Below are 25956 nucleotides of genomic sequence, written 5' to 3' on the forward strand. Positions count from 1 at the left end.
GGACGAGATCAAAAATGTATGTTCTAATTTAGTAAAGTCCATGCCAAAGCACTTGTCCACACAAGTCGTCATTCAAGCGATTAATCGCAATTTTGAGTGCTGTAACCAAGAAGTAATACGTGAAATACACCGCCAGCTCAGTCAATTCCAGCCGAGGACTGCAGTTTCGTGCTTATTAGCACTCATCAGCCCGGCATAGGAAAGTGACTGAGCTGGAGATGGAAAACTTCTTAAGGAAGCCAAGATTGCCAAACTGACCGAATCAATGGTTCGGTTCAACTCGGGGATTGAAGTCAAGGCATCGTATATTCAGCAAATTACCGCCCATTAGCCAAATGTTTAGAGAAAACCCGATTTTACGTTTCTCATGTTAAAAAGTAAAATATGGGAAACATATAAAAAGCAAAAATCATATAGGAAGAAACTAAAGGCATTTTACTTTACATTTACAGGCTTAACTTTTTACGGGCATTTTTAATATTTATAAAAATTGTTACATTATTAATGATTGTATCAATGTAAAATAAAAAATAATGTTCTAGTATTATATCAAATTAATAAAATATCAATTTAGATAATATAAACGTACTAGATAGTTTTTGGTTCTTTTTAATATCAAATGAATTACATTCATATAATTAATACAAATATTTTTAATGTTATTTTTTTATGTTGTCGTAGTTTCAAAAATGAATATCAAAAATAACAAAATATTATATTTTCAAAATAAATATCAGGTATCGTGAAAAGTGTCAAATGATATATATCGGCGGACCCTGCGTTACTTGCAGTGTCCTGATTATTGAGCATAATTTGTAATATCAGTACCTTTGTAAAGAAACAATAGGTCATAGTAAAATAATATGTTTGAAATGTTAAACTCTTCGTTGCCCCACTTCTACAATCTCATTCTCTTCCGTAATTTTTCCACTAAAGGGAAAAGATTGGAAATCCATTTCTGAGCCAGTTGGAAATACGGAGAAAAGTTTTTACGACTTGGTTTCTAGTAAGTGCCGTTTTCTACTATCAGTTACCTTTTCTTGTTGCTTTTAATTCAAGTTTATGATGCCATGGTTTATTCTTCTTCTTGTTCTTCATTCAATACATATACATATTTTTTAATTTTAGACACTGAGCATACGAAAAATGATTCTAAGTTATCTTTACAAGGTCTAGAAGTTCTAAACTTAGTAAAAAAGTATTTGGGGAAAGCCAATGTCTCCACTGATGATGAAATACTCGAAATTTTTGGGAAGGTAGTATTTTTCCTTTAAAGGTTTATCTATTTTATTTCTTAAAAAATGCAGAACGCCATTTTTTATGCAGGGTGTTTGCAACTTAGTTGACCATTTCCTGAGCTAAGAACTTCCGAAATGTTAAACAAAATTAGCCAGTTTATTGTCAGATTAATCGTAATATTTCCCAAGTTCAGTTACATCATACTTCACTATTGATGAACCATTTTGGATTGATCTATTGCTTGTCCTCTCGAGCCACTGCCTGCTTTTGTTCCTGAACTAAAAGCAAGAGCCTACACTGCAAGTAATTCGAGATTATTTTTTGTTTCACATGGTTCCATCCCCCAGCATTTAGTTCGAAGAGAACCTTCAAACACTCTGACATTACAAACGCAGGACAATCGTAGATACATTCTAGGTTTATATGAACAAAACAGTACGAAACATATACTGGTAGTGCAAACAAACTATTAGTTTAAAAAATTAGTATAAGTACAAAAATAAATAAACAGTGGCACGACAGCCCATGGGGCCAAGACCTACTGTGCCCATCTCAGTCTTCCTGACCAAGGGCTCTGGGGTGCTAGGCAGATGTTCCGGTTAGGTGGTCAGCCTAACGCGGAACTCCCAGGGTTTAGTTCCCAAGCACGCTTGGTACTCATTTTGTCGACTCACTGAAGGGATGAACGGCTGAGTCGATCATGCCCGATCCGGTGATAGAACCCGTACGGGGGCGTGGAAGCACGAAGCGCTACCACTGAACCACTGGGCTTCCCTATAAGTACATATATGCATAATTTATAGCCTATGTCACTCAGTACGAATGCACCTTTCCTCTAGCCCAGCGGTTCCCAACCGGTGGTTCGCGAACCCCTGGGGGTTCGCGAAAGAAAAAAATTGTAATGTCGGAGTTTTAACATGCCTGTTTCTGATAAAGCTTCGTGTTCAAGCGGTTTCAAGCAAATTTTGCTCCTTTTTTATTCATTTCTCTCTCGCACATTTGATACTCTTAGCTTGAAAATGTTTGCAAACTTCCTGACATATTTTACATTTAAATAAATTAGTCTGTCATTGTAAAGTGCCGGTTCTAGCGCTTCCATTGACAATGATAGGTGATAGCCCTGAAGCCCTGCTGAAAAAGCTCTACTTATGAATACATTGTCCTGAGATGAAAGAATTTGAAAGCGTTTGTTTCCTCAGAAGCTTTTATCGGAAAGATTGATTTAACTTGATGAAAACATGGAGCATATGCGAACGTCTAAAATATTTTGATGTTTAGTTTCTTTACCATTTGAGTCTGACGAAGAGCTGTCGCTCTTCTATGTATTTTTGACTCAACACAAGAGAAGTGTGATCACGCTGTTGTTTGTTGCTATAATTTTCACACTACATTGACTACAATTCACTTCGAGCTTTAGTGTGGTAAAAGGGAAAGAATGGCTAGCAACCCAAAAAATACCACAGGAAGCATGAAAAATTAATTTCTGTAGAAAATTTTCGTGGGTGAAAGTTTGGCAGTGTGAGTTTTACGCAGTAAAAAAAAATCAACAAAATTTAACCATGAAACTTAATTTGCGATATATGTAATGAGGAATTTATGAAATTTGTGTAGAAAATTTGTCTTGTAGTGAGTGAGCTTAACAATATTTGTTTTGCTAAAAACTACCAATTGTGTAAAAATTAGAGTAACTGCGTATATTGAAAATAGACACTTCTATTATTTTCAATTACGTAGTTTACTCCGCACTTATAGCATAATTACAAGAAAATTCTTCAGCAATCAAACTATTAATATAAGCAGTAAATCTTTATCAAACAGTTAGGCTCGTAGTCCTTTTCAAGAAGACTTAAACCTAGATCTTTCTCACTTTACTGGAAGAAAAAAAGTTCATTTAGTTAATCTGAGTGTTCCCTGAAAGGTATTTTAAAGATCATTCTTTAATTGACTTCTGATTTAGTGATAATAGAGATAAATGTACCCTAGGGTCAGAAAAATTTCAGCCAAACTTTGAGCCTCTTTGTTTCACAAATATCTCATTTTCATTTTTTTTTTCAAAATTGATTGAAGCTTAACACAGAATAATCACTGTGCTTATTTTTTGGTGAATTTGTTTAGCATTCATTTTTTAGCGATCATTTTAGCCCGTAGCAATGTTTGTAATTATGTTTTCGCTCCTTGTTGTAAACTATGCAGCAACATCAAACTAAAATTAGTATGTTGTGACCATCACGAAACTTTTTCCTATATCTTTCTTATAATATTAATCCCTCCCCATGCTTGACGAGGAAGCAATATTCCCAACAAAAACAAAATTACACACGCCAAAACTTGACGACCATCCCAATTCCCGATTTATCTCAAAAGCAAAGCAAAGATTGAAAATTGATTATTATTTTCTTTGCTTTTAAAATAATTACAAAAATTTCTTTGTTAACAAACACAAGATGGCAACAGTTAAAAAGTTTAAATCATCGCGATTTTCTGGTCATTTTTCAACAATTGAAATCACGCGAAATATTCAGACGACAGTCTATTATGATTTATCTTTTTTATTGTTGAAATTATAAAGCTATTTTTATTCACAAAAAAAAAAAAAAAAAAATTTAAAAAAATCAGCCCCCCCCCCATGGTGCGATTGGTGCCAAAATTGAACCAACGCCTGTTTTCATATGGATTCACATTTATTCCAAATTTCATCCAGAACGTAGCAATGTTTCTTGAGATATGGTACTCGCAAAAAAAAAATGTTCGATTGCGCCATCCCCTTTTCAGCTGCTGACGCCAAAATACAATCATTTCTTATACCCTCTAAGGGCTACTTGTCGATAAATTTTTGTTTGTTTCCGTTCATTATTTCTAGAGATACAGCAGTCACAATTGACGACAAAAAACATTCTATTACTCAATCCCCGTTTGAGCTATTGACACCAAAATTGAATCAACACCTGTACTTGTTAGGGGCAACATATGGACCAAATTTTGTTTGATTCCGCCAGTTACTTCTTGGGGAATAGCAGGCACGCACAACCCAAGAAACGTCCCATTGCTCCACCCACCTTGGAGGAATTCGCGCTAAAAACCAATGGGCACAAGTTCACATAGGGGCATATATGTACCAAATTTCGTTCGATTTCATGCGGTAGTTTTTGCTGCAGAGCGGCCACAAAAAACTGATCACACACATACGTGACACACACACACACACACAGACAGACATTTTCCAAAAATGGGCGAAATGGACTCAGCACACCTCAAAACGTTCGAATCCGTCAAAATTCGAAATTCGAAAATTTGCACGAATCCAATACTTTCTTCTATATAATAGATGTAGAAGAAAGTAAAAAATCTGACAAATTTTATTGTCTTTGTGTAGTTGTGTGGGTGCGCGTTTTTTTATTTGAGCAATCACGATTGGTTTTATTTGACTGTTTTTGAGGTCCTTTGATTTTTCCCACCGCCACCCTCTGCACCATCACCGTGGACAGGCGGGCTCCTCACGCTGCTGCTCCTATAGCGAGAGCCGTCTCCAGGTTGCATCCATGTCCTACACACACGCGCATAAGAGGAGCACGCCTCTTTTTCTTCGAAGCGTTACTAACGAAGACGGCATTTTATCAAAACAGGTTACACTAAACTGATGTAAAACTGATGAACCCGGACACTTCGCTTTAAGTTCGCGAATTAAAATCAGGAGATGGCTACATAAGAGAAACATTGAAATCTACATCAATTTATGTTTTTTTTTTGAACCCGACCACACGTGGATATAAGGCTAAGAACGTATAGACACTCGAAAAATCCATTTTGACGATCCCCGAAACACATAATTACAACGAGTTTTCTCGTGACGTCCGTATGTACGTATGTGCGTATGTATCTCGCATAACTCAAAAAGCGGTATGTCCTAGAAAGTTGAAATTTGGTACGTAGACTCCTAGTGGGGTCTAGTTGTGCACCTTCCCTTTTGGTTGCAACCGGATGTTCCAAAGGGTGTCTTTACACCTTTTTGGGGGAAATCATTGTTAATTTCAATGCAAACTCAAGTGATGTTTTAGCGATATATCGCAAAGCGTTTGATAGCCAAGTTTTTTAGCCAACTTGGTGACAAATTTGGTGTTTTTTTTTTTTTTTTTAATTTGGTTTCATTTTGACCATTGATGAAGTGGTGAATGGCATAAAAAGCAAACTGCGTATCATTACCGCTGCCAAATGAAAAGTAAAAGGTAGTAGGCCGTTGACGGCCTAGTATTCAATAGTATTCAATAAATCGTTCTTTTTGCTCAACTAAATTGCAAACACCCTGTAGTTAAACGCTTTTTTTTTCATGAAAAAGTTTTGAAAACATGTTTTGAATTTTTTGAAAATAAAAGCTTTAGTGTGTCTATTATTATTATTATTATTTTATTGATATATTTTTGAATATAAGTTGTAAAATGACTACTAAGGACTGCAAAAAAGCCGGTAAATTTAAAACAACCAGACAGGCGACCGACGGGCTTTTTTTTAGAAAAGCCAGTCTTTTTGTTGATAATTTAATGACATGCCTTAATATTTACTCCTTAACCCTAAAATATGTGTTTCGAAAATAGGTCCATCAAAAAATAGCCCAGTAAATTTAGAATTTTTTGCACCACAAATTTATAATTAAGAAATATTTTCAGAATTATTTCCTCATATCATGTAGAGAAAATCCTAAAAAGTCTCCTTAGGTCCCATGTGAGCCTCCATCCAAAATGGCGGATCAAAGATGGCTGCCTGGTACTTTTTGTTTTCCTCATAACTCTGTCAAAAATGAAGATTTTTCAGTTCTAAAATACCCCGTATGCTCGAAAAGTAATACTGTTTCGATATATACCCTAAAATAACCAACAAAAGGGTTCAAATAATTGTTTTTACATCAAAAGCTAAAATTTCTACTTTGTACGTAATGTGCAGCAAAACAAGCAAGCTACTAAAATAAGGAATTTTTTTAATGGTATTCTTTTTAAATTATGAACTGCAACATGATTGATATATTCCATTTATTGAATAGGCAACGTCTGCTTTTTCATTGGCATCTGAATCACAGTCTCAAATAATTACTGCTAATTTGTAGTCACAAAACATTAAATGCGGAATTCCTTCGGAAGCTTCGGGAAGTAACAAACGCGTTGTTAACTGTCCACCTTCTTCATAACACATCCCCATTTCATGTTTTTCTTCAGCTACTGTTGTACTTTTGGATAATAGTTTTAAAATGGGTGCTGTAAGGCAACTGCACTTGTGAGTGCAGGAAGAGTTGCCAAGCTTTAGATTTTGAAGGAGTTTTGGTTTCTTAATTATTATAGCGGTTGTATCCTAAGATGCCTAGAGAATTAGATGGTACTGCTACCAAAAATATGTTTCAACAACACTTCTACAATCTGGGTGACCTTTTCTGGATGTTTCAAGCTGAAAGCTACTGCGCTGTGAGATCAGAGAAAGCAGCTTGAAATTGTCCTTTAGCAACTTGAAAGCTCAAAATTTATCCTCTTCTGAATACAGCTGACGTGGAGTCGGAGTCACATCCAGGATGTGACTCCGTGGAGCAAAAGAAGGGGATCCTTCCAAGGGACCCAAGGCTTCTTGTACTTTCAATATATTGTAACATTTTTCTTTGTATTAAATTGGTTTGGGGTAAAAAATACAGTGACGTTCCCGACATATCTCTTTCACTTAGAATCGAGAGCAGATCTGTATCAGTACCTATTGCTGCGACTGGTCTAGAGCTGTTTTGGCATGTTTTTATTGCCATTGGAGCAAATTAATGCAATGGCTTTCCCTATCCACTTGTACAACAGTCATTCCTCCAAATCGGAAGTATTCCATCATAATTTGAATTAATCTTGATTTGTTCTCAGATTTCCGCAAAAAGTTAGTCTATAAAATCGTTCCCACTACATTTTCTCCAAAAAGCAGTAGTCTCAGACATTTTCGACATCACTCTTCTTTGTTTCTTCCTAATGGTAGTTGGTAAAGCATCGGCGTATCCACTAAAAACCACTGCTTCCCATAAAAGTAAGTTTTTTCTGAAGACACCTGAAGGTCTATGTCTTTTTATTGTATGTCTGACTCGTCCCATGCCAATGCGTGCATAAGAAATCCTTCATCTTTAAATAGACAGAGCGACTAGGGGTTAACAAAAGGCTCTAATGCAATGTAATTGCCATGCTTGAGTTTTTATCCTTTCTCAGAGAAACCCAACCAGAAAGCGATGGCAGTTGAGGGGCTTATTCGTAGTTGAGATACAGTAAAACCTGTAAAGTTGACCACCCTTGTAAGTTGACCACCTAAGTTGACCACTATTTTCAGGCACAGAATTAGATCTTATCACAGAATTCAACCTCTATAAGTTGACCGCCTGCTTAAGTTGACCACTCGAGTATTGCACCGCAAGTGATCAACTTACACAGGTTTCACTGCATCTCATAAATGATCGTTTGATTTGAAAACAGCAGCATCCTGGTCAAAAACTTTGGAAGACGGAACAAAACGCTCATTTCTCAATAATAATCCCCTTTTTCATCTGAAGTTTAACTTCCCCAAAAGAATTTCCTAAAGTTGAAGGCAGTGATCTTTCACCGATATTTTTTCCATTGTCACATAATTATACGGAAGCGTAATTTAAAAAAAAAAAAAAAAAAATGCGTAACTATTTGCTACCTAAAATGCACAAAAAATACCATTTTCAGATAACACAATGATCTTTTTATTTTTTAAAAAAAGTTTTGAACGGTTTTTGACGAATTTCTATCGTTACTATGAGTTTTTTTTTTTTTTAATTCACTTAATATTACGAAAAGAATTTGGAGCCACTTTACGATTTATGGTAGTTTTAAAGAGCTAAACAGATCAGAGCATTGAATTTTCACACCAAAAATTTTGCATTTCACACTAAAAACACAATTTGCAGATCATATATTTTTATAGCTTTTTATGGGGCAATGTCGATAAAACATAAGCACCAATTTAAACATACATAGCATTTTGTAGTAAGTTATCTTTGAGTTGAACCGCACCACTGCTGCTCATCTGGTTTGCTAATTCTGCATTAGCTACCAGTTTGTTTGGCTCTCTTGGCTCCCTTAAGAGATTTTTTTGCCTCCAGCTCATGTGATTCCTATTCCGGGCTGATGAGTGCTAAAAAGCACGAAACTGCAGTCCTCGGATGGAATAACTGAGCTGGCGGTGTATTTTAAATACATAGCATTATTTAAAACTGTAAAATAGCAACTATTGACTATTTTTTAAGGAAAATATTTTTTTTTAAAAAAATGCCCTAAAAATGTAAAAAAAATATTTATTTTAGTAGCTTAAGAGTTCTGCTGCATATTACATAGAACACAGTAATTTCAGTTTTTGGTGTCAAAACCAATGTTAGAAATTTTTATTGGTTATTTTGAGTTATGTATAGAAACAATATTACTTCTAGAGCCTACAGTTTTTTTCAGAACTGAAAAATTTTCATTTTTGACCAAGCTATAAGGAAAACAAAAAGTATTAGACGGCCATCTTTGATCCGCCATTTTGGATAGAAGCTCGCATGGGAACTTTGGGGACTTTTCAGGATTCGTTCTACACATATTCAGGAACTTATCCTGAAAAATTCAGCTAATTATAGACTTGTGGTGCATCGACCCTATTTCGGGACTAAATTTACTGGGCTAAAAATACTTTTTTTAGAAATTCAAAATTTCAAGTTAATAAAACGTGCTCCGAAGAATCAAATATCATCAAAAATAATTTTCAAATTGAAACATATTTTTATACTCCGAGTGAGCATTAAAATTAAACAAAAAAAAGTGTTTTTTTTCCTTTAATTATTCTTTTTTTTTCTTTTTACAGTGGTGAATAAAAAACAGCACCACTTGCAAAAACTCACAATTTAACAAATTTTTCGAAAAATATGAAACCAATTGTTCTGTAACCTTTTGTCACATAAAAGTTATGCTCTTAAGCTGACAAGTTTCAATACAAATTACATCACCCATGCATCTAGAAGATCAGCAACAAATTGAATAAATCAAAAGCGTTTTTTGATCCTCCTTTTTTAGTAATTAGTTTACTTACTATGTACAATTGTTATTATTATTATTAATTTGACTTTCGTGAAAGTGACGCTTATGTTCAAGAAGATGTAAGCATTTCTTTTTAAAATATCAATTTTTTCCCCGTGTTTTTGTCTCATAACACGCTGAGTTTTCCCTCCTGATTTACTAAACTTTCAGAAAACTTGACAGCATACAAGAGAATCATTATACTAAAATTTGAAATAAAACTTTTAGAAGTTTAATGAAATATGAACATTTAAAGCAATAATTTCTCAATGTGCAAAAAAGCTATTTATAGTTTTCCAAATTTTATAGCCAAATAGATTTAGCATTTCAATAAAAAATACCAGTTTAATATTGTAAGAAACTTAAAAGATATCCGCTACCTAACGAGTCACATTTGAATTAATCTCAGCACAAATAATGTGTTTTTATCACGAATTTCACTGAGTAATTTATAAGTTGTGTTTTTGTGTTAGTGTGTGTCCGATTTCAGTTCTTTTTTCACTTTTTTTCACAATGTTTATAACGATCTTTATATGTTTTTATATATTTTTTTCAGGTTAAACACAATGTTTTCGGTGTTGGGAAAGATTCCGTTTTGTCAGGTTCAGCTTTATATCTTGGGTGCATATTCATTTATTCTGTTTGAAAATGTTTACTATGCATGTGAAAGTTTTTTATTTAGTGCCATCAAAAATGCATTTCAAACTGCTCTAGTCTTATACGAACTGATCGTGGACGACCAAACCAGGGTCGATCTTTGCAGCTATTAATATCCAACTAGCCGCCTTCGGCGGGTTGGTGAACACCACCTTCGGTGGTGTACCCCACGGCTGTGCCACATTTTTGCCGCCCAGCTCGTTTGACGCTTTTTTCATTCTTTACTTTCGGCAGAAAACAAATAAACAAGCTTATACAATAATGCTAAATTAAAAAATATTTTTGAATAAATGCAAAAAAGGAAACAAAAGTACAAAAAAATTCGCAGCTTCCTACCAAAGTATTTAATCTTGAACTTTTTATAACTTTTACATTGTTACTTTTATATTGTTTTGCTTCCTATATAAATCATCTGAACAAACAGAAAATTGCTAAACACAGGAATCGAGTCATATTGTTTTATCAAACGATTAAAAGTAACTTTTTGGACTACTAGAGTACTACAGTCAGTAACCGTCCTGTACGAAACTTAATTACCAAAAATAATGTCAAATTGGTCCTTATTTAAAGAGACGGATTATCTGTTGCTTGCATTGATTCAGAAAATTTTTCGAGTAGAGGGGGGCGCTGTATGGAGTTGAGCATGCAAAATATGAGAACCGCATTCTGTAAATTGTTTTGAACTCAGAAAAGTTTGCAGATTACGATTCTGGATGTTGCCAGGAGGCTTTGTTGGTCCATTAATTTTTTATACCTCGCTCCCTTAGGTACTAGGTAAATGAATTGAGCAAACTCATCTGAACCATTTTAATGATTGTCCTAGCTACAATGCCCCGTTGTTTCTTAAAATTTAAGATATTTAAAGCTAGGTAATTTAAAATAAAACAAAAAATAATAAAAATTAAAAGAATAATTTTTGTTGAAAAAAATTATTTAATACGGAAAATCAACTTTTTACATAGGTCTTCAAAAGCAAAATATAAAAATCAATCTTTTTTATTTTGACATTCATTATTATTGATGCATTTGCTAAATACTTGTCTCAAAGAAAAAAGAGAGAATACAGTTGATAAAGATCATACAGGCCTGATTGAAAAAAAATAATCAATATAAAAAAATAATTACAGATTTTTTGACGAGTTTTTTAGATTTTTTACGCGCCAAGAGCACTGAAAACGAAATATTTAAACAACTATTGGGAAATGGTTGAAATTTTGTTAGGTTCAGTTATGGCTGACAGCAGTAATAATTTTGAACTGCATTTGTCAACACAACTAGACTCAAATGTTACCTTACTTTTTCTCCACGAATCACACCAATTGCGTTCGTGGGGTGACTCTTTATTTACGAGATATGATAAAACTACCTTTAGAAGTTGTAAATGATATGAAGAGAGGAATGCTGTCCGTCAAACGAACGGAAGTAGATTTAATACAGTGAGTCCCGATTTAGCATTAGAGCAGTCTCAAAGTCGATCTTCAGCAGTGACTGGAGGTTTGATTGGTATTACAAAAATATGAAGATGCGATGCAGAGATGGCTACTTCTTTATCCGTTTAAAAACAGCATACTCGAGGCTTTATCTTCATACATCGGAATACAAGCAGACTCTGCAAGTGACATTAATTACCATAATGAATGGACGCAATCCAGGATCAATAAAGACGAAAAAGATATTCAAAGTATCGTCAAATATTTTTATTGTTTGCAATCCCTATAATGATAGCGAAAATTGCGCGCTCCGAAATATTTACTCCAGTGATCTTGCTGATGAATCTTCTTCTCAATGTTTGCTAAATATTGTAGAAAATGGAGAGATTGCATTAAGTGCGTACGTAAAAGAGCGTTCTAAAAAGTAAAAAGTTATCCGACCCTATTAAAAAATTTAAATTTGACAACTTTGTGACTACATATGAAAAAGAAAGAAAAACTACGTGCAGTAAAAAGTTAAAAAAATAACAGGTATAAGTCTTTTTCAAAAAATATTCATGTTGGCTGATCAACGAGGATTTGACACACACATTTTAGCCGCTCATGAAATTTCGGACTACTGTAAGTACCTTTTTGACGCAGAAGGATTTATAGGAAATCTCCAAAATCGGAACTCGCTCTTAAAATTGAAAGTCATTATAAGTGCTGTGCAACACGCGGATGGAGATTTTCAATTTAGAAAATTATAAAATTTTTATTGTTGATAGTATGGCACTTGTTCACCGAATTTCATTAAAAAATTTCAACACGTTTGACAACTTTGCTGAGGCATTCTTCAAAAGAATCCACTATTTTTTCTTGCAGCCAAATGTGAAACGAGTGGATATAGTATTTGACAGGTATGATGATGATCTACAAGGCTCTTTATTTTTTGAAGTACCTGAATTAAATCCAACCACTTAGAAGCCGATTCTAGAATGTTTTGTCATATATTTCACGCTGCAAAAACTATAACTACCTATATTATAATTATTAGCGCTGATACAGATACATCTTGGGTATTTTTTTTTTTTTTTGGAATAAGCTAGCCCGTCTTGATTGTCTAGGTACGAGGGGAGACCCAAAAGATTTTTGTTCTAAAATATTTATTTATTAGTTTATTCACAAAATTTGTTTAGTCTCCTTCAAAGTGTTCCCCCTTAGATGCAATACACTTGTTAATTCTTTTCTTCCACTGTTAGAAGCTCCTCTGGAACTCTTTAACTTTGACTATGTCCAGTGCCCCTTGCGAAGCAGTTTTTATAACCTCTACATCATCAGAACGCTTCAGTTTCAGATTTTTTTTCATCTCGGGAACAGAAAAATATCTCAGGGGGCTAGGTCTGTCGAATACGGGGGTCGTTGAACGACTGGCCACCCCTGAGAGCCCAAGTAGCGGTTAATAGTGAAGGCTGTGTGTACGGGAGCGTTATCGTAGTGAAGGAACCATTCTTCTGATCGCCCGCGCGAGATCAAACTCACTCTTGTTTCTTCTAAAGTTTTGTCAGTTGTAAAACGAAGACTCTCGTTGATTTTTTTGGCGGATTTTTTCAAAGTTTTCATCATTTCGAGACGTTGAAGAGCGCTCAGAGCGAGCACGATCTTCAACATTCGTGCTACCACGTTTAAAGCGCCCAAACCACTCGAAAACTTGTGTACGGCTCATAGCATCGTTGTTAAAAGCTTGTTGAAGCATTTGGTAAGCTATTCCGTAGCCGACTTTTCAAGCAGGAAGCAAAATTTCAAGCTTACAGTTTGTTCTTTGAAATCTGCCATAATGAGTTCGCAGGCGGAAAGCAACAACACCTGAGAAAACCAACACTACGATCCAACGTTATCAACTAAACTGGCGCCACTTGCCCAACTGGTTTGTGATGGTCTCTACTTGAGCCATCTAGCTGGAGAACACTCTACTACATCTAGGATTGGCATCGCACCATTAGTCCGGTTACTTTTGGGTATATGGTTTGACAGTTTGTACAAGAAGAAACTCATTTCAGGATGTCAGTTGGCAGCTCAATCACTAGGCGAAAACAATTTTTATATTCTGCCAGTATTACACTCTCCAAGGAACTGTGATTCGACCAGCAGATAGGGTTCAAAAAAACAAGGTTTAAAAGTTGTATCGTTGGATTTTGTACAAAGAGCTCTACGACAGTTAGGAAATCCGGATCATAGTGTCGAATAATAAACTGAATTAGAAACTGTTTGCACTTACCTTTTCTCGAAAAAAAAAAAAAACTGCTGATGAGGGAGCTTTAACATAAATTAATTACTCAAAATATCGGATTCCGTTTAAATTTATTAAAAATAATTTGCACATCAGATGCTTTACATTTACATTTATTAAGAGCCTCAGCAAAAACATGTTTGGATAAATGCTGACCAAACACTACTACAGTCTACTGATTATACCTTATTTGGCTACAAAAGAAGAAATTGTAAATTGTACCTACGGCAAGTGACGAAGCGACCATTATCGGAATTGTTGATTCAGCCTTGTAAATGTCCATCCAACTGTCAAACAAAGGCTCGTTCTTGTAAAAAAATTTCAATTAAATTCTATTTCGGTTTGCAAATGCATCAATAATGATTGTCAAAATAAAAAAGATAGATTTTTATATTTTGCTTTTGAAGACCTATGCAAAAATTGAATTTTTGAACGGGGCAGAAGTTGCTACTCTGCAGTGCCACCTGGTGGCGAGTGGCTTCAATGAGCATATTATGCACCTTCTCCGTGGAAAAATACATATATACAGCAATTTTCATAATAATCGGTCCAGGTATCAAGTGAAGCCGTGACTCTACTCAAATTTTGTACCCACGCAGTTTGCAAGATCAATCCATCGCTAAAAACATCAAATAGAAAAAGTTTTAAATCCCCCCGTTTCATGAAAAGCCATAAAACAATCAAGAAAGAATTTATTTGTTCAAGCTCAAGAAAAATGGCAACAGCTAACTTCTCATCAATGAGATCTTTCACGCGAATTAATTTCTGCAGCCGATCATTTTATTCGTATTTATCCAATGGATTGCGACTTAAATTGGAATAAAAAAGGAACTATCGATCGGATTTTTTTCCAATTGGTCTATAAACATTCCCAGTACCAAAAATAATAAACGGTGAAAGTTTCAGCCAAATCTGCCATGAACTCAAAAACGGGTAGTTTTTGAGTTCATGGATGACATACAGACAAACATTCATTTATATATATATAGATAATACATCATTAATATAACAAAGTATTATAATATTCCTTTTCTACTTGTATTTTATATTCATAAAACTATTAGTAATGTAGCAATATTCATTCATATTAAAAGTGCCTAATTAAATAAACATTGCTCAGAAAAAAAGAAAATGTCTTATGACTGTGCGCCGACTAATGCATATTATTTATTTCTGAACCACATAACTGTAAAAGTAGCTAACGGAAGAAAAATGAGTAAAACAGCTATGCTAAATGAACTCCATTAAAATGGATAACAATGTAGAATGAAATATTAGATATAAATAATGAAAGAAACCTCAATTCTAACTCTACATATTGTAATAATAATAGAAGAAGATAAAGAGTGATTTGAGGATGCATTTACTATTTTGAAGACTTTAGTTTGTGTTAATTGAAAATATCGGATAGATATCAAAATATCCGATTCCTCTTTTATGATTAGCCAAACCGCCCTCTAGTCGCGAAGTTAGATCCAGTAGGTTTAACCTTATTTCTCATTGAAACTCTAAAAAGTAGCAAAGTTTCTACGGTTCAGAAGAAAATTTGAAAGATATTTTTTTGAAAATGCGGGTCAAACCGCATAGTTTTCCCGATACACGCGTTGCGTTTGTGACCATGTGTTCTTGTGATTCTTGCTTGTTATTTTCCCCTCGAACTTCCTTCAAAATTTTGCTGCACATTTTTTTCGATCATCAGGTGTATCTTGAAAGTAATTGTCTTTTATATTTCAGAGCATCACTCTTTAATCATGCTTGTATTCCTAATGCTAACCGAAATTTCCAAGGAGCCACCATAATCGTTCGAGCAATTAGCAATCTATCTCAAGATGACGTTACAAAGGTAATTTTCATTTTCTGTAAAATTGCAATCAAAAAAAAGCTTTGTATCCTGTAAACTTTTTTTTTTTAATTTTAAATAGCTTGACATGTCAAAATGTGCCATTTGATCACCAAAACAAAGAGTGACATTTTCAAGAGTTTTGAAAAATATTTTGATTTCCCTTCGCAACCTTTTATTTTACAATATTGAGTGACATTACGTAAAAAAATGACAATGCATCAGGCAAACTCTTTTTGAGTTTAAAGACCTTAAAGCACAATAAAATATCTTAAATATAATACTAAATACAATAAAATACCACAAATATTTACAAAGTGAAATGCGAAAATTCACGCTTTGTCTCAAACTTGGGCAAGATGATGTTTGGAAACTCGATGAGGGTAAATTACTCATTTTTGGACACCTTTTAGCCCCTGACAACCCTGGGTAGAGACCGGACGTAGGCAACCTTACATTTAAGTTTTATTTACAGCTTTTACTCTTCATTTATGACAAGAGTGTCCAGAAACTCGACGAGGGGTAAATTATCTCCCTCATTGAAAACCTTTTATCATCTGACAATCCTGATTAGCAACCCGAAAAAGGTAGGCAACCTTACTTAGGCATTTTATTTCCATCTTTTACTCTTCATGTATGTGAATGATTTTCGGGAACTCGATGAGGGGGTAAATTACTTACCTTTCAACCCCTGGCGACCCTGATTAGTTCACGTGAAAGAGGTAGAAATTCTTACTCTTTCACGTTTTATTTACAAGTTTTACTCTTCGTATATGGTAACAATTTTAGGAAACTCGATGAGGGTAGGTCAAACCAAGTGGGATCTTGCCCTACTATCGCCTCAGAAATGTCTTCGCTGGAATTTGACATCAGAGTAGTGTGGAAGAAGTAAGAAGAACCTGACTCTGCGATGGTACTTATCTTATATGTTCTTTGGTGAGGGATTTTCTGTGGTACTTGCTGTCGTTGCCGACTACTTGTGTCAAAGTTTGATCCATTCGACTATCAAAACATGTTCCCTCTATGTCACAATGAACTTGATCAATCTGATCATCACTTTGCTGGAGTAGCTAACGAGTTTTGCTTCGTTCTCTGCGGATCTTGCATCGATCGATTACTTTAGATCTGTCAACTGGCGACACGAGACCAACATCGTGCAGAACTGAAGTTGCTAATATAGCAGCCGAGACTCCAATCCGATCGCAAGCTTTAGCAAGAGCAGGTACAGAGATTGTCATTTTCTTATGCTTCATATTTTCCTTTGCCTTAGTCTCAATTGGTTTTTCATCAGATATGTACTCATCACTGTCTAACGGGTGAGACATCTTCGACATGTTGGTATCTGCAAAATTGGGGTAATTTTTTCTCTGTTTGATACTTAGCTTATTTACTCAACTGAGAATGGCTTCCTCTCTTTTAACTTGTCTCCGAAATTTCGCCGTCTCCTCCTTATCTATGCTACGATTAATCCGATCATCATTTTTCTTGATCCCCTTTGACCTTGCAGACAAATGCCTTCCTTTGCTGGAACTTTGAATTTTTTTGAGCACTTGAAATTTGAAATCATGTTAAAGCACTTACATTTGCTGATATCAAATAGGCTGTTGGCTTTGTTACGAAAGTCAGTTACTCGCCGTTGGTAGTTTAGATAATCATAATTTTTTCTTTGTAAACCTTCAGGGTTGTACTGTACTTGTGGTGAATGATCTGAATTCTTCAATCGCAATGAACGTGACTTACCGTTGGAAGGGAGGCCTTTGTCCGGATCTCTTCCACTTTATTACAAAGTTTGGAAAATGTCCAAAAATGATGGGTACCTTCTATTTTCCGTCTTGAGGTCTTGTCATAGTTGCATATATTTCTTCATAACATTGTTGTAAGTTGGAAGAGTATTAGCTGGAAGTTTTCGTGGAGCGCCAAATATCACGCATGATACTTGGTCTCTTGTAACTGCCATCAACTTGATTTATATTATAAATGTATTGCTTATTATTTGATAAATAATATTTACACTTAGTATTATTATTTATACGGTAGAAAACCTCTCTCGAAAAAAAAACCTTACACGAAAAACCATATAACTGAAATTGATTTTCAGCTTAAATAGTTTGTTCCCAATCGAATCGAAACCCGAAATACTTATGGCTTCGTGCTGTAACATAATAATACTCTAGTATAATAATATAATAAGCCGTGCTAAATTCAGGCTGAATTTGGCTACAAAATCATACATAATCACCCATGAAATCCATTTAAAAAAAGATAAACCTTTAACATCCACTACACTCACATATAATGCACACAGTCTTTGGAAAATAAAATAAAATATTTAACGGTGTTAATTTTAACAATCATCGCCATAAAAAATGAGGAAAATAATTGTAGGGCATTAAAAGTGCCCCACAAAATCTTTTATTGTAGCATTTTGATATAAAATCTCAAAATGTCAATTTTTCAGTGAGGCGAAGGGAGATCAAAAAATTGACAGAAAATATTATGATTTTGCAGAATTGTTACTTTACACAAAAGGCACGTTTTCCACATACAAGCTAATAAGAATTAAAAAAAAAGTTTTTTCACTCAACCCTAATATTATATATATATATATATATATATATATATATATATATATATGCAATGCAAATACCAAATATTAAACAAATTATATAAAAATGATGATAAAATGGAAAATTTCAAATAGCTATTTAATAAGAAAAGACAAAGTATGAATCCAGAGCTCATCAGCTGTGGAGGATTCATTAAATATGGTCAAAAGACCAAAAATTTTTTTAACTATGAACCATGTTTAAGCTCCAGTACATGCAATATAGAGCAACATTGGGCAAATGCACCACATGCTAAACTATAAACAATAAACAAGAGCTCAATCCTAAAATATATATACAGCTGGCTCTCTGTTTAACGACGCTCTATTTAACGACGGCTTTTCACGGTCCCAGATGGTCCACCATAGTGTTAAAAGCATTCAGTTTTAGGACGCTTTCTGCTTAAGGACGATTTTTTGTGATCCCTTGAAAGTCGTTTAACGGAGAACCAACTGTATTATTTATCTTCTGTTTATTTATTAGCTTAAAAAATGTGTCATAAATGTTATTAAAAATGAAAAAAATTGTACTGAATTTTTTTTTACTATGGTAATTATTATGGTATTTTACTATCATTTTTTTTCTTTACTACTACAGTCAACTCTCGATAACTTGGAAGTCCCGAGGGACCGGCTAAAACGTTCAAGTTATTGGTAGTTCGAGTTATGGGAAGTTTCCTTAACGGTCTCAAAAGCTTGGGACCCGATAAAAACTTCGAGATAAAAGAATATTCGAGTTATAAACTTCAACTTATTGAGATTCGACTGTATTTAATGTTTATGTGCTCACATATATCAGTGGACACGACGCGCAACTGCTGTGTTCCCTCAACTTAGTTTAGTAGGAGAGTTGAAGGGTGCCGCGAATTGCTCATGGTTAGAACAATGTATTTTACAGAACTAGACTAGGGTGCCGAGAGAAAATTCTAATTCTTCAAAGGGTGCCGAGAAACGAAAAAGTTTGGAAACCTCTGATTTACAGGATTAAAATATTTATGTTTCTGAAATGTTCCATTAATTGGAAGCACAATTCTGTGTTCATCGACACATCAATGATAAATCAAAGCTTAATTCTGATTTCAGGTGACTATATCGTATCGCGAGTTGCTCTTCTCAGATGAGTCTTTTAAAACAAAAGACTTCTTTTATGGCCCATGCAAATGTGATGACTGTTCTCTTCCTTATGGGGTAAGTTTACATTTTCCTATTTATTTTAGGAACATTCTGTACGTCTTGTTATCAAAAAACATGAAAAGTTTCATCAACTTATAAAACTTAAGTATAAGGCGCAAATTGGTCTTCGATGTATATTTCGTCTAGTTAGTTCGTTCGTTTCGTTAATTTTTATGCTTCCTCCAAGTTCAAAAGTAATCAAGTTGAGAAGCGCAATATTCTCGTCATTTTGACTCTTTTTCTTTTTTGCATTGGTCTATCAAATTTTCTCTTTGCTGGACATTAAAAGTTTTTCTGAAATTTAACATTGCCATGTAGCTTCAAACAGTGAGTTTACAAAAGGAAATCTTTTATCCGACTGATCAGAGCATTTTGTATTGTGATCAACACTAATTCTTGTAGAATCAATGAGTCAGTAGCACGATTATCAGCACTAAGCAGCCAGGGCGGCTCGTGCAACCCGCCCGCGGTGGTACATTAATTAATCAAAAGAACATTAATTAATCCTTTATTCGACGCGGCGCGGCGCTCCTCTTACTTAACTCACTTCGCGCAAATCAAACCAAAGTCAATTTTTCGGCCGCGTCTCTTCAATCCATTTTCGTTCGAAACAGTGAAAGAAATTATATTAATAATCAGACCACAGCGTTCCACATTTTTGGAACGAAGGTAAAGTCACAAGGCAAAGAAAAAAAACGAAGTCGCTCAGATTTGAGAGCACGAAAAAAGGAAAAAAACGAAGTCGCTCAGATTTGAGGGCACGAAAAAAGGAAAGAAAGAAACGAAGGCGCGCATGTTTGTGGGTTACCCTTAAAAAATAATAATAATAAACCCGAAAACAACAGAAAAGAAAATAAAAGAAGGCGACAGATTTGATGGCACCAACAAAAAAAAGTGAAGGCGCTTAGGCTTGAGGGGGGAGGGACAAAAATTAGGCGTTTAGGTTCAATGTCGCACAAGTTCAAGGGCTCACAAGAAAAAAAAACACATAGAAAAAAGAGAAAAAAATGAAGCTGCATAGTTTGGATTGAGGACAAAGACGCACAGGTTTAAAGGTGCAAAAAAAAAAAAAAAAAAAAAAAAAAAAAAAAAAAAAAAAAAAACGTTGCATTGAAATCCTGCAAGATTTCCAATTCCGCAAAGATTTTCCATGTACAGTAAAACCTGTAAAGTTGACCACCTTTGTAAGTTGACCACCTGTCTATGTTGACCGCTTTTGTCAGGAACGCAATTAGTCCTATCTTATATAATGAAGGAAAACCTCTGTAACTTGACCACCTCTCTATTTTGACCACCTGTCTATCTTGACCACTAATGAACACCAAGTTTGGTTTGGAGTATTGTAAAAAACCCTTTGTAAGTTGACCACTTGGTTTATTTTTTAAAATTGTATTTAGCAAATTATTTTATTATTATTATTTTTTTTTTAAAGCTTTCCAAGAATATTTCTGATGCCAGACCAGCATTTTACCAACTAAATGAAACAGCAGCATAACTAAACCTCCTTTTGAGTTTAACCACATGGGAAAACTATTAAGAACCTTTTTATTCTCCAAACTTGTTTTTCTTCTGTTGTTAAGCGAAAAATTTGTAATTTTTGATTAGCTATAAATTTTTAGGAACTATTAATATAAAAAGAGTAACTTTTCATAAACAATAAGGATTTTTTTTTTGATCAATTTACTGAAATTTTAAATTTGCACGACACATTATACGTCATTCTGGGGAAATAATCTCTAAAAATATTTGAATAAAATCTTAAATTATTGTTTCAAAGTAATGCTAAACAATGAATGTGAGTTAAACAGAAATAGTAGGTGTCAATTGCAAGAATTACAAAAGGTGCCATGGTGCAAGAATTCAAAAAAAAAAAAAAAAAAAATCATTACCCCCTTTATAAGTTGACCACCTGTCTAAGTTGACCACCAAAGTACTGCACCGCAAGTGGTCAACTTACACAGGTTTCACTTACATGCTTTCCAACTTTTACCGCTCATAAAAGGAATAGTCTATTCCTTTTATAGAGTAGACCCTCGTTTTGCGCGGTTTCGATTATACGCGGTTTAAAACTTGACACCTTTATTTTATTTTACACGGATGAGTTTTGGTTTTATACGGATGCGGCAATGCAAACAGAGATACAATTTTCCCCTCTTTCAAAATCCAAACTCCTAAAGATTTCATATTACACGTAATAAACCGCATTTTGGCGTGCTAATAATCGAGCTCGGGCCACTGGAGACATTTTATGCGATTGGTTCCAGAGCTCTTTCCAGAAGTAAAGTTATTAAACTCACACAGTTTAGAACCCACTGGAGTGACAAAGGAGGACAAAAGCAACAAGGATATCGACATCGGTGACACAGAACCAAAAACGTTAACATTGAAAATTTTGAGCCATTCCTTGAGAATAGAAATGATTTTTCTGATTTGTTAGTGAAGAAAGATTCTATCATGGAAACGATCATGAATGCGTTAATGCTACGCAAAGAACTACTGATAAAACTTCTTGACTGCCAAAAGACTATCATAGCCAGCTCCTTTTCAGAAGTACTAAATTAATTTGTGTTTTCTTTATGCATGTTGTGCATAGAAATCAATATAAGTACAGATTTAACTCATTATACAATTAGTCATCACTAGAATGAAGTTTTTTTTTTTATCTACGGAACCTAACCCCTCTTTTAATTCTAATATTAAGTCTTAATTTACGCGGTTTCGATTTACGCGGCATTTCCGAAGAACGTAGACCCCGCATAAAACCAGGGTCTACTGTATTTTCACAAGCATCATCTGAAGTTTGAATCACCTTGCTATCTGCAGGAAGAGCAAGAAAACTTTTTTGTGTCTCATATGATGATCAGTGGATTTACCATTTAAGAACACCAATGCTGATAAAATCTCACGATTTGTTTTCATAATTTAAAAAAAATGGTATTTTTTTTATTTAAATAGAATTTTGGAAATTTAAAGTTATTAAAGTAATATTTGATACTAAGAAATTAAACTTCATGTTAGATGCCTAAATCGGACAATTCTTTCTTACATATATAATAAAATTTAAAGTTGGCCAGATTATAATTTTATAACTTTAGCCACACGCAGCAACCTTGAATTGCAGGTGCATGTCTGAGTTTGACAAATACTTGCAACAATATAAAGTCTAGTCTAGATATATAAAGTAAATATGTAGATGGGGCTAATTCCAAGACATTTTTCTAACAATAAAAAAAAAACGTCATTTCTTCACTTTTCTTTAAAAGAAATAATAATACAATTTAAAATAATATAGAATTATATTAACAGCGGAAACAAAGAGTAAAAGTAACACAGATCATTTTATTATTTTCATCAAATTAATGGGGTTTTGTTTTTAGAATTGTTGCTTTTTGTTAAAGAGCATATATCGTTTCACTGTTTTGAATCAAAGGAAGTTGAAGGATTGTATGATAAATTCATTTCTTAAATGAATAATAAAAAAAAAAATAGCTGAACTCCTAACATATACATATCCAATTTAATTTATTATGCTTAATTTTATTGAAAAGAAACATCTTGTTTCATATATCCTCTGCAAGTTATTTCCTTTTTAATTTTATTGTTACAATGATTGTTTTATTTTTCTTCAGTTATATTTCACTTTATTTAACCGCAATATTACTGATTTTAAATCGCGTTGATTTCAATCGCTCAACCCTGAAGAACACGATAAAAAGTAGCATAATTTCTGAGAATGATCTGGTATTCTCATTCGAGGTTTAAGTTTTCATACGTTCAGCAATTGAGAAAATACGTATAAATAATAAATGTTTTCGAAAATCGTCATTAAACTTTGAATCCCACAAAATTGAAAAAGTGTATTTATTGTTCCTGACTGAAAAACAGGTTGTAGAAGCAATAATTTAATGTTGGAGTACACCTTTTCGAACATCCTGTCGTGTACCTACACCAAATGTTGGCTTTTTTTGCTGGTGGATGCGTCTAGAACAACCTGTCAGATTAATTAAAAAAAAATAATTTGATTTATTGAAGCGCATCAGATTAAGATGAGGTGAGTTAATTACAAACTAGAGTGTACATTTAAAAAATCTGACGATTTGAGCGTAACGCAAGGGTGTTGGAGGATTACAAAGTTGCAAAAAAAAAAGTCATTTTCCCCCTAGCTGTCAGATTGAGAATGCCCCTCAAAATAAGCGTCAGATTTTAGACTACCATGACGGAAGCATCAAACTGAAACTTTTTTTTTCAAATCCTTCCTGATGGCCGCCACGCAAGTCGGCAGACAAACATACTGTAACGGATCCGGTGAGACTTCCAACTTTCTTGAAAGGACGACACAGTTCTTGATTAAGAATACAGGAAATTTATTTACACTATGTACAGGGAAGATCGTCAACAACTGCTAAATTATTCATCAGCAATTAAGCAATTATCACACAACACCGTAAACTCAACGGTTACACACGTATTTACTTCCAAATACGAAAAACAACACAGCGAAATGCCTCGCAATAAACAGAGCTAATACACTCTCAGCACCAAATTCTCAATCGAAACTAACTTTTTATCACGCGGGACGCTTTTATAAACATCGAAAGAAATCTCTCAAATATTCCACAAGATTCCAAACGCTTCTTGAAAGTAGTAGACCAATATCAAATTTTATCAATGAACAAAAAAAGAAATAGGGGGGATCGTATACTTTAGCCGAATGTATAGGGGTTGTATATTCATTACGGGAAACTATTTACAGGTTACGTTACTACAATAATTACTATATACAGAATTTGTTACAATACCATTAGCATTTAGAAGCGGATACATACTATCACTTTACGGAGCAAAGCTACGGTTTTGGACGCGAAAAGTTTCTGAAACTGCTTGGGTGTCAATACAAAGCACTAAATTGGCCAAGAATAAGGCCACAAATGCGGCATAAAGGTCAGTAATTAACTTCATTAGCAATAAAAAGTAGCATTTCAAGTACTTACTTTTAGAAATAATTAATGAATTGATAATATTATAAAATCGTTTACATTTTTCAAAAAAAAAAAAAAAAAAAAATAAATAAAATAAAATAAAGTGATCACAATGTGGGTGGCTAATTTGTCGACGGTTTGGGGGGGGGGGTCATGACCCTCCCCTTGTATCCGCCACTGTTAGCATTAGAGACAGGTTGGAGCATCAAAACCATCAATAATCTGACATACTCGAGCCATGTAACTTTTTTTTTGGTTGACTTTTATGAATATCAGTAGACACTTTCCCCACCACTGAAGTTGAATCATTACGTAACATTTGTTTCTTATAACCTAAACTACAAAATCCAATAGGTCCCCACGACGCTCTAGTAAATTCACATTTAACGCCACCCCTACTATAAAAGAGGCGACGGAAACTTGATTGAAGCGCAGAATAATTCGCATGACAGTGCAGTAGGTTAAGCTGCTCAAGTTATAGAATGTCTCTCTAAGGTGAGAGGTATTTAAAAAAAATAGCGAAAATCGAATGCACTGATACAATCAACGACCAAAGTTAATGAAGCAACAATGGTATTTTCAATACAAGTAAAATTGGATAACACTATTAAACATTCAAATAAATATCCGAAATTTCAGTTCTTAAGCAAAAACCAAAAATGGCCCAAATAGGAAAAGAAAAATCTGTTTTAAACGGTGAGGAATTTTATGGGAATATTTTGCTTAGTACACCAACTGCAGTGGTTTGTCTGATCATGTGCTTCAGGGTTACAATAAGGAACCCTTCTTTTCCATCTAGGAGATGAGCTTGTGATCAGATTCGTTTCAGCTCATATTAACTTTTTTTATTTCATTTCATGTGGATTTGTTCATTAGCTTATCTACCATCCTATATCATCGATTTTTTTTAGGAATCAAAGTTGACAAAAATTTTAGACAAGACACGCGCATGGAGCGTCATAGAAAGCACTAAACGAGCACTTGATGTGCTGAGGAATCTTCGTAACTTTGCTGGTAAGTACAATTTGTGTTGAATGTGAGTAAGTATTAATTAAAATCACAAGTAGTTTTCTAAAAAGAAAAAAAAAAAAGCTGTTTTCCATGTTTCGAAATCAATATCACTGACTTGTTACAAAGATGGAGTTCGGGTAATTCTGTTACGTAACTTAACGTTATACAGTTGGAAAGGGCCTCCCCCCCCTAGTTTCGATGTTGGGTAATGCAGAAAGGGTGCATTGGTTTATCGAAGTGTACAGAAAAAAAAAAAAAATCGACAATTTCTAGATTTGCCCCAACTGCGTAGGGGTTTCAACCAAATGCCTGTAGTAAAAAAAGGAGGTCTCTATATTCGATGGTGATTCGAAGCCGAACTAGGACATATTGGCATACCGGGGGCATTACCTTGGCTCGTATCTGGTGGGCATTGACCTAAAGCCAGAATTTTGGCCAGACCTGTGACCTTCAAGGTCACAGTTTGGGATGTAGAATAAATACATGACCTTTCTTAAAATTGTTAGATGAAAAGGAATTACTACCGTTCAAGCATCAAATGTTACAAGGTCACAAATATTTTGTGAAATTTCCGTTTTTTTTTTTAAATTTCAAAGAAACTTTTATTATTAACTTTTTAAACATTGATACTGAAAAGTTTCAAAACTATCCTCATTTAGCTTTTACACATTGAATACT

General features: G+C 34.3%; 1 protein-coding gene across 1 annotated transcript in view; it reads left to right on the forward strand.

The window, feature by feature from the left end:
• The window catches only part of LOC129217781 (N-lysine methyltransferase SMYD2-A-like), a 61685-nt gene extending 36384 nt beyond the window's left edge, over positions 1-25301 (forward strand). The window contains exons 4-9 of the mRNA XM_054852124.1: positions 937-1006; positions 1129-1256; positions 9871-9935; positions 15405-15513; positions 19199-19303; positions 25179-25301. Of these exons, the coding sequence (XP_054708099.1) occupies positions 937-1006; positions 1129-1256; positions 9871-9935; positions 15405-15513; positions 19199-19303; positions 25179-25301 (600 nt within the window). The remainder of the gene's footprint in view (positions 1-936; positions 1007-1128; positions 1257-9870; positions 9936-15404; positions 15514-19198; positions 19304-25178) is intronic.
• The last annotated feature ends 655 nt before the right edge of the window (positions 25302-25956 follow it).

This window comes from Uloborus diversus, chromosome 2 (genome assembly GCF_026930045.1).
Source record: "Uloborus diversus isolate 005 chromosome 2, Udiv.v.3.1, whole genome shotgun sequence".
In the NCBI taxonomy this organism is placed as follows: Eukaryota; Metazoa; Arthropoda; class Arachnida; order Araneae; family Uloboridae; genus Uloborus; species Uloborus diversus.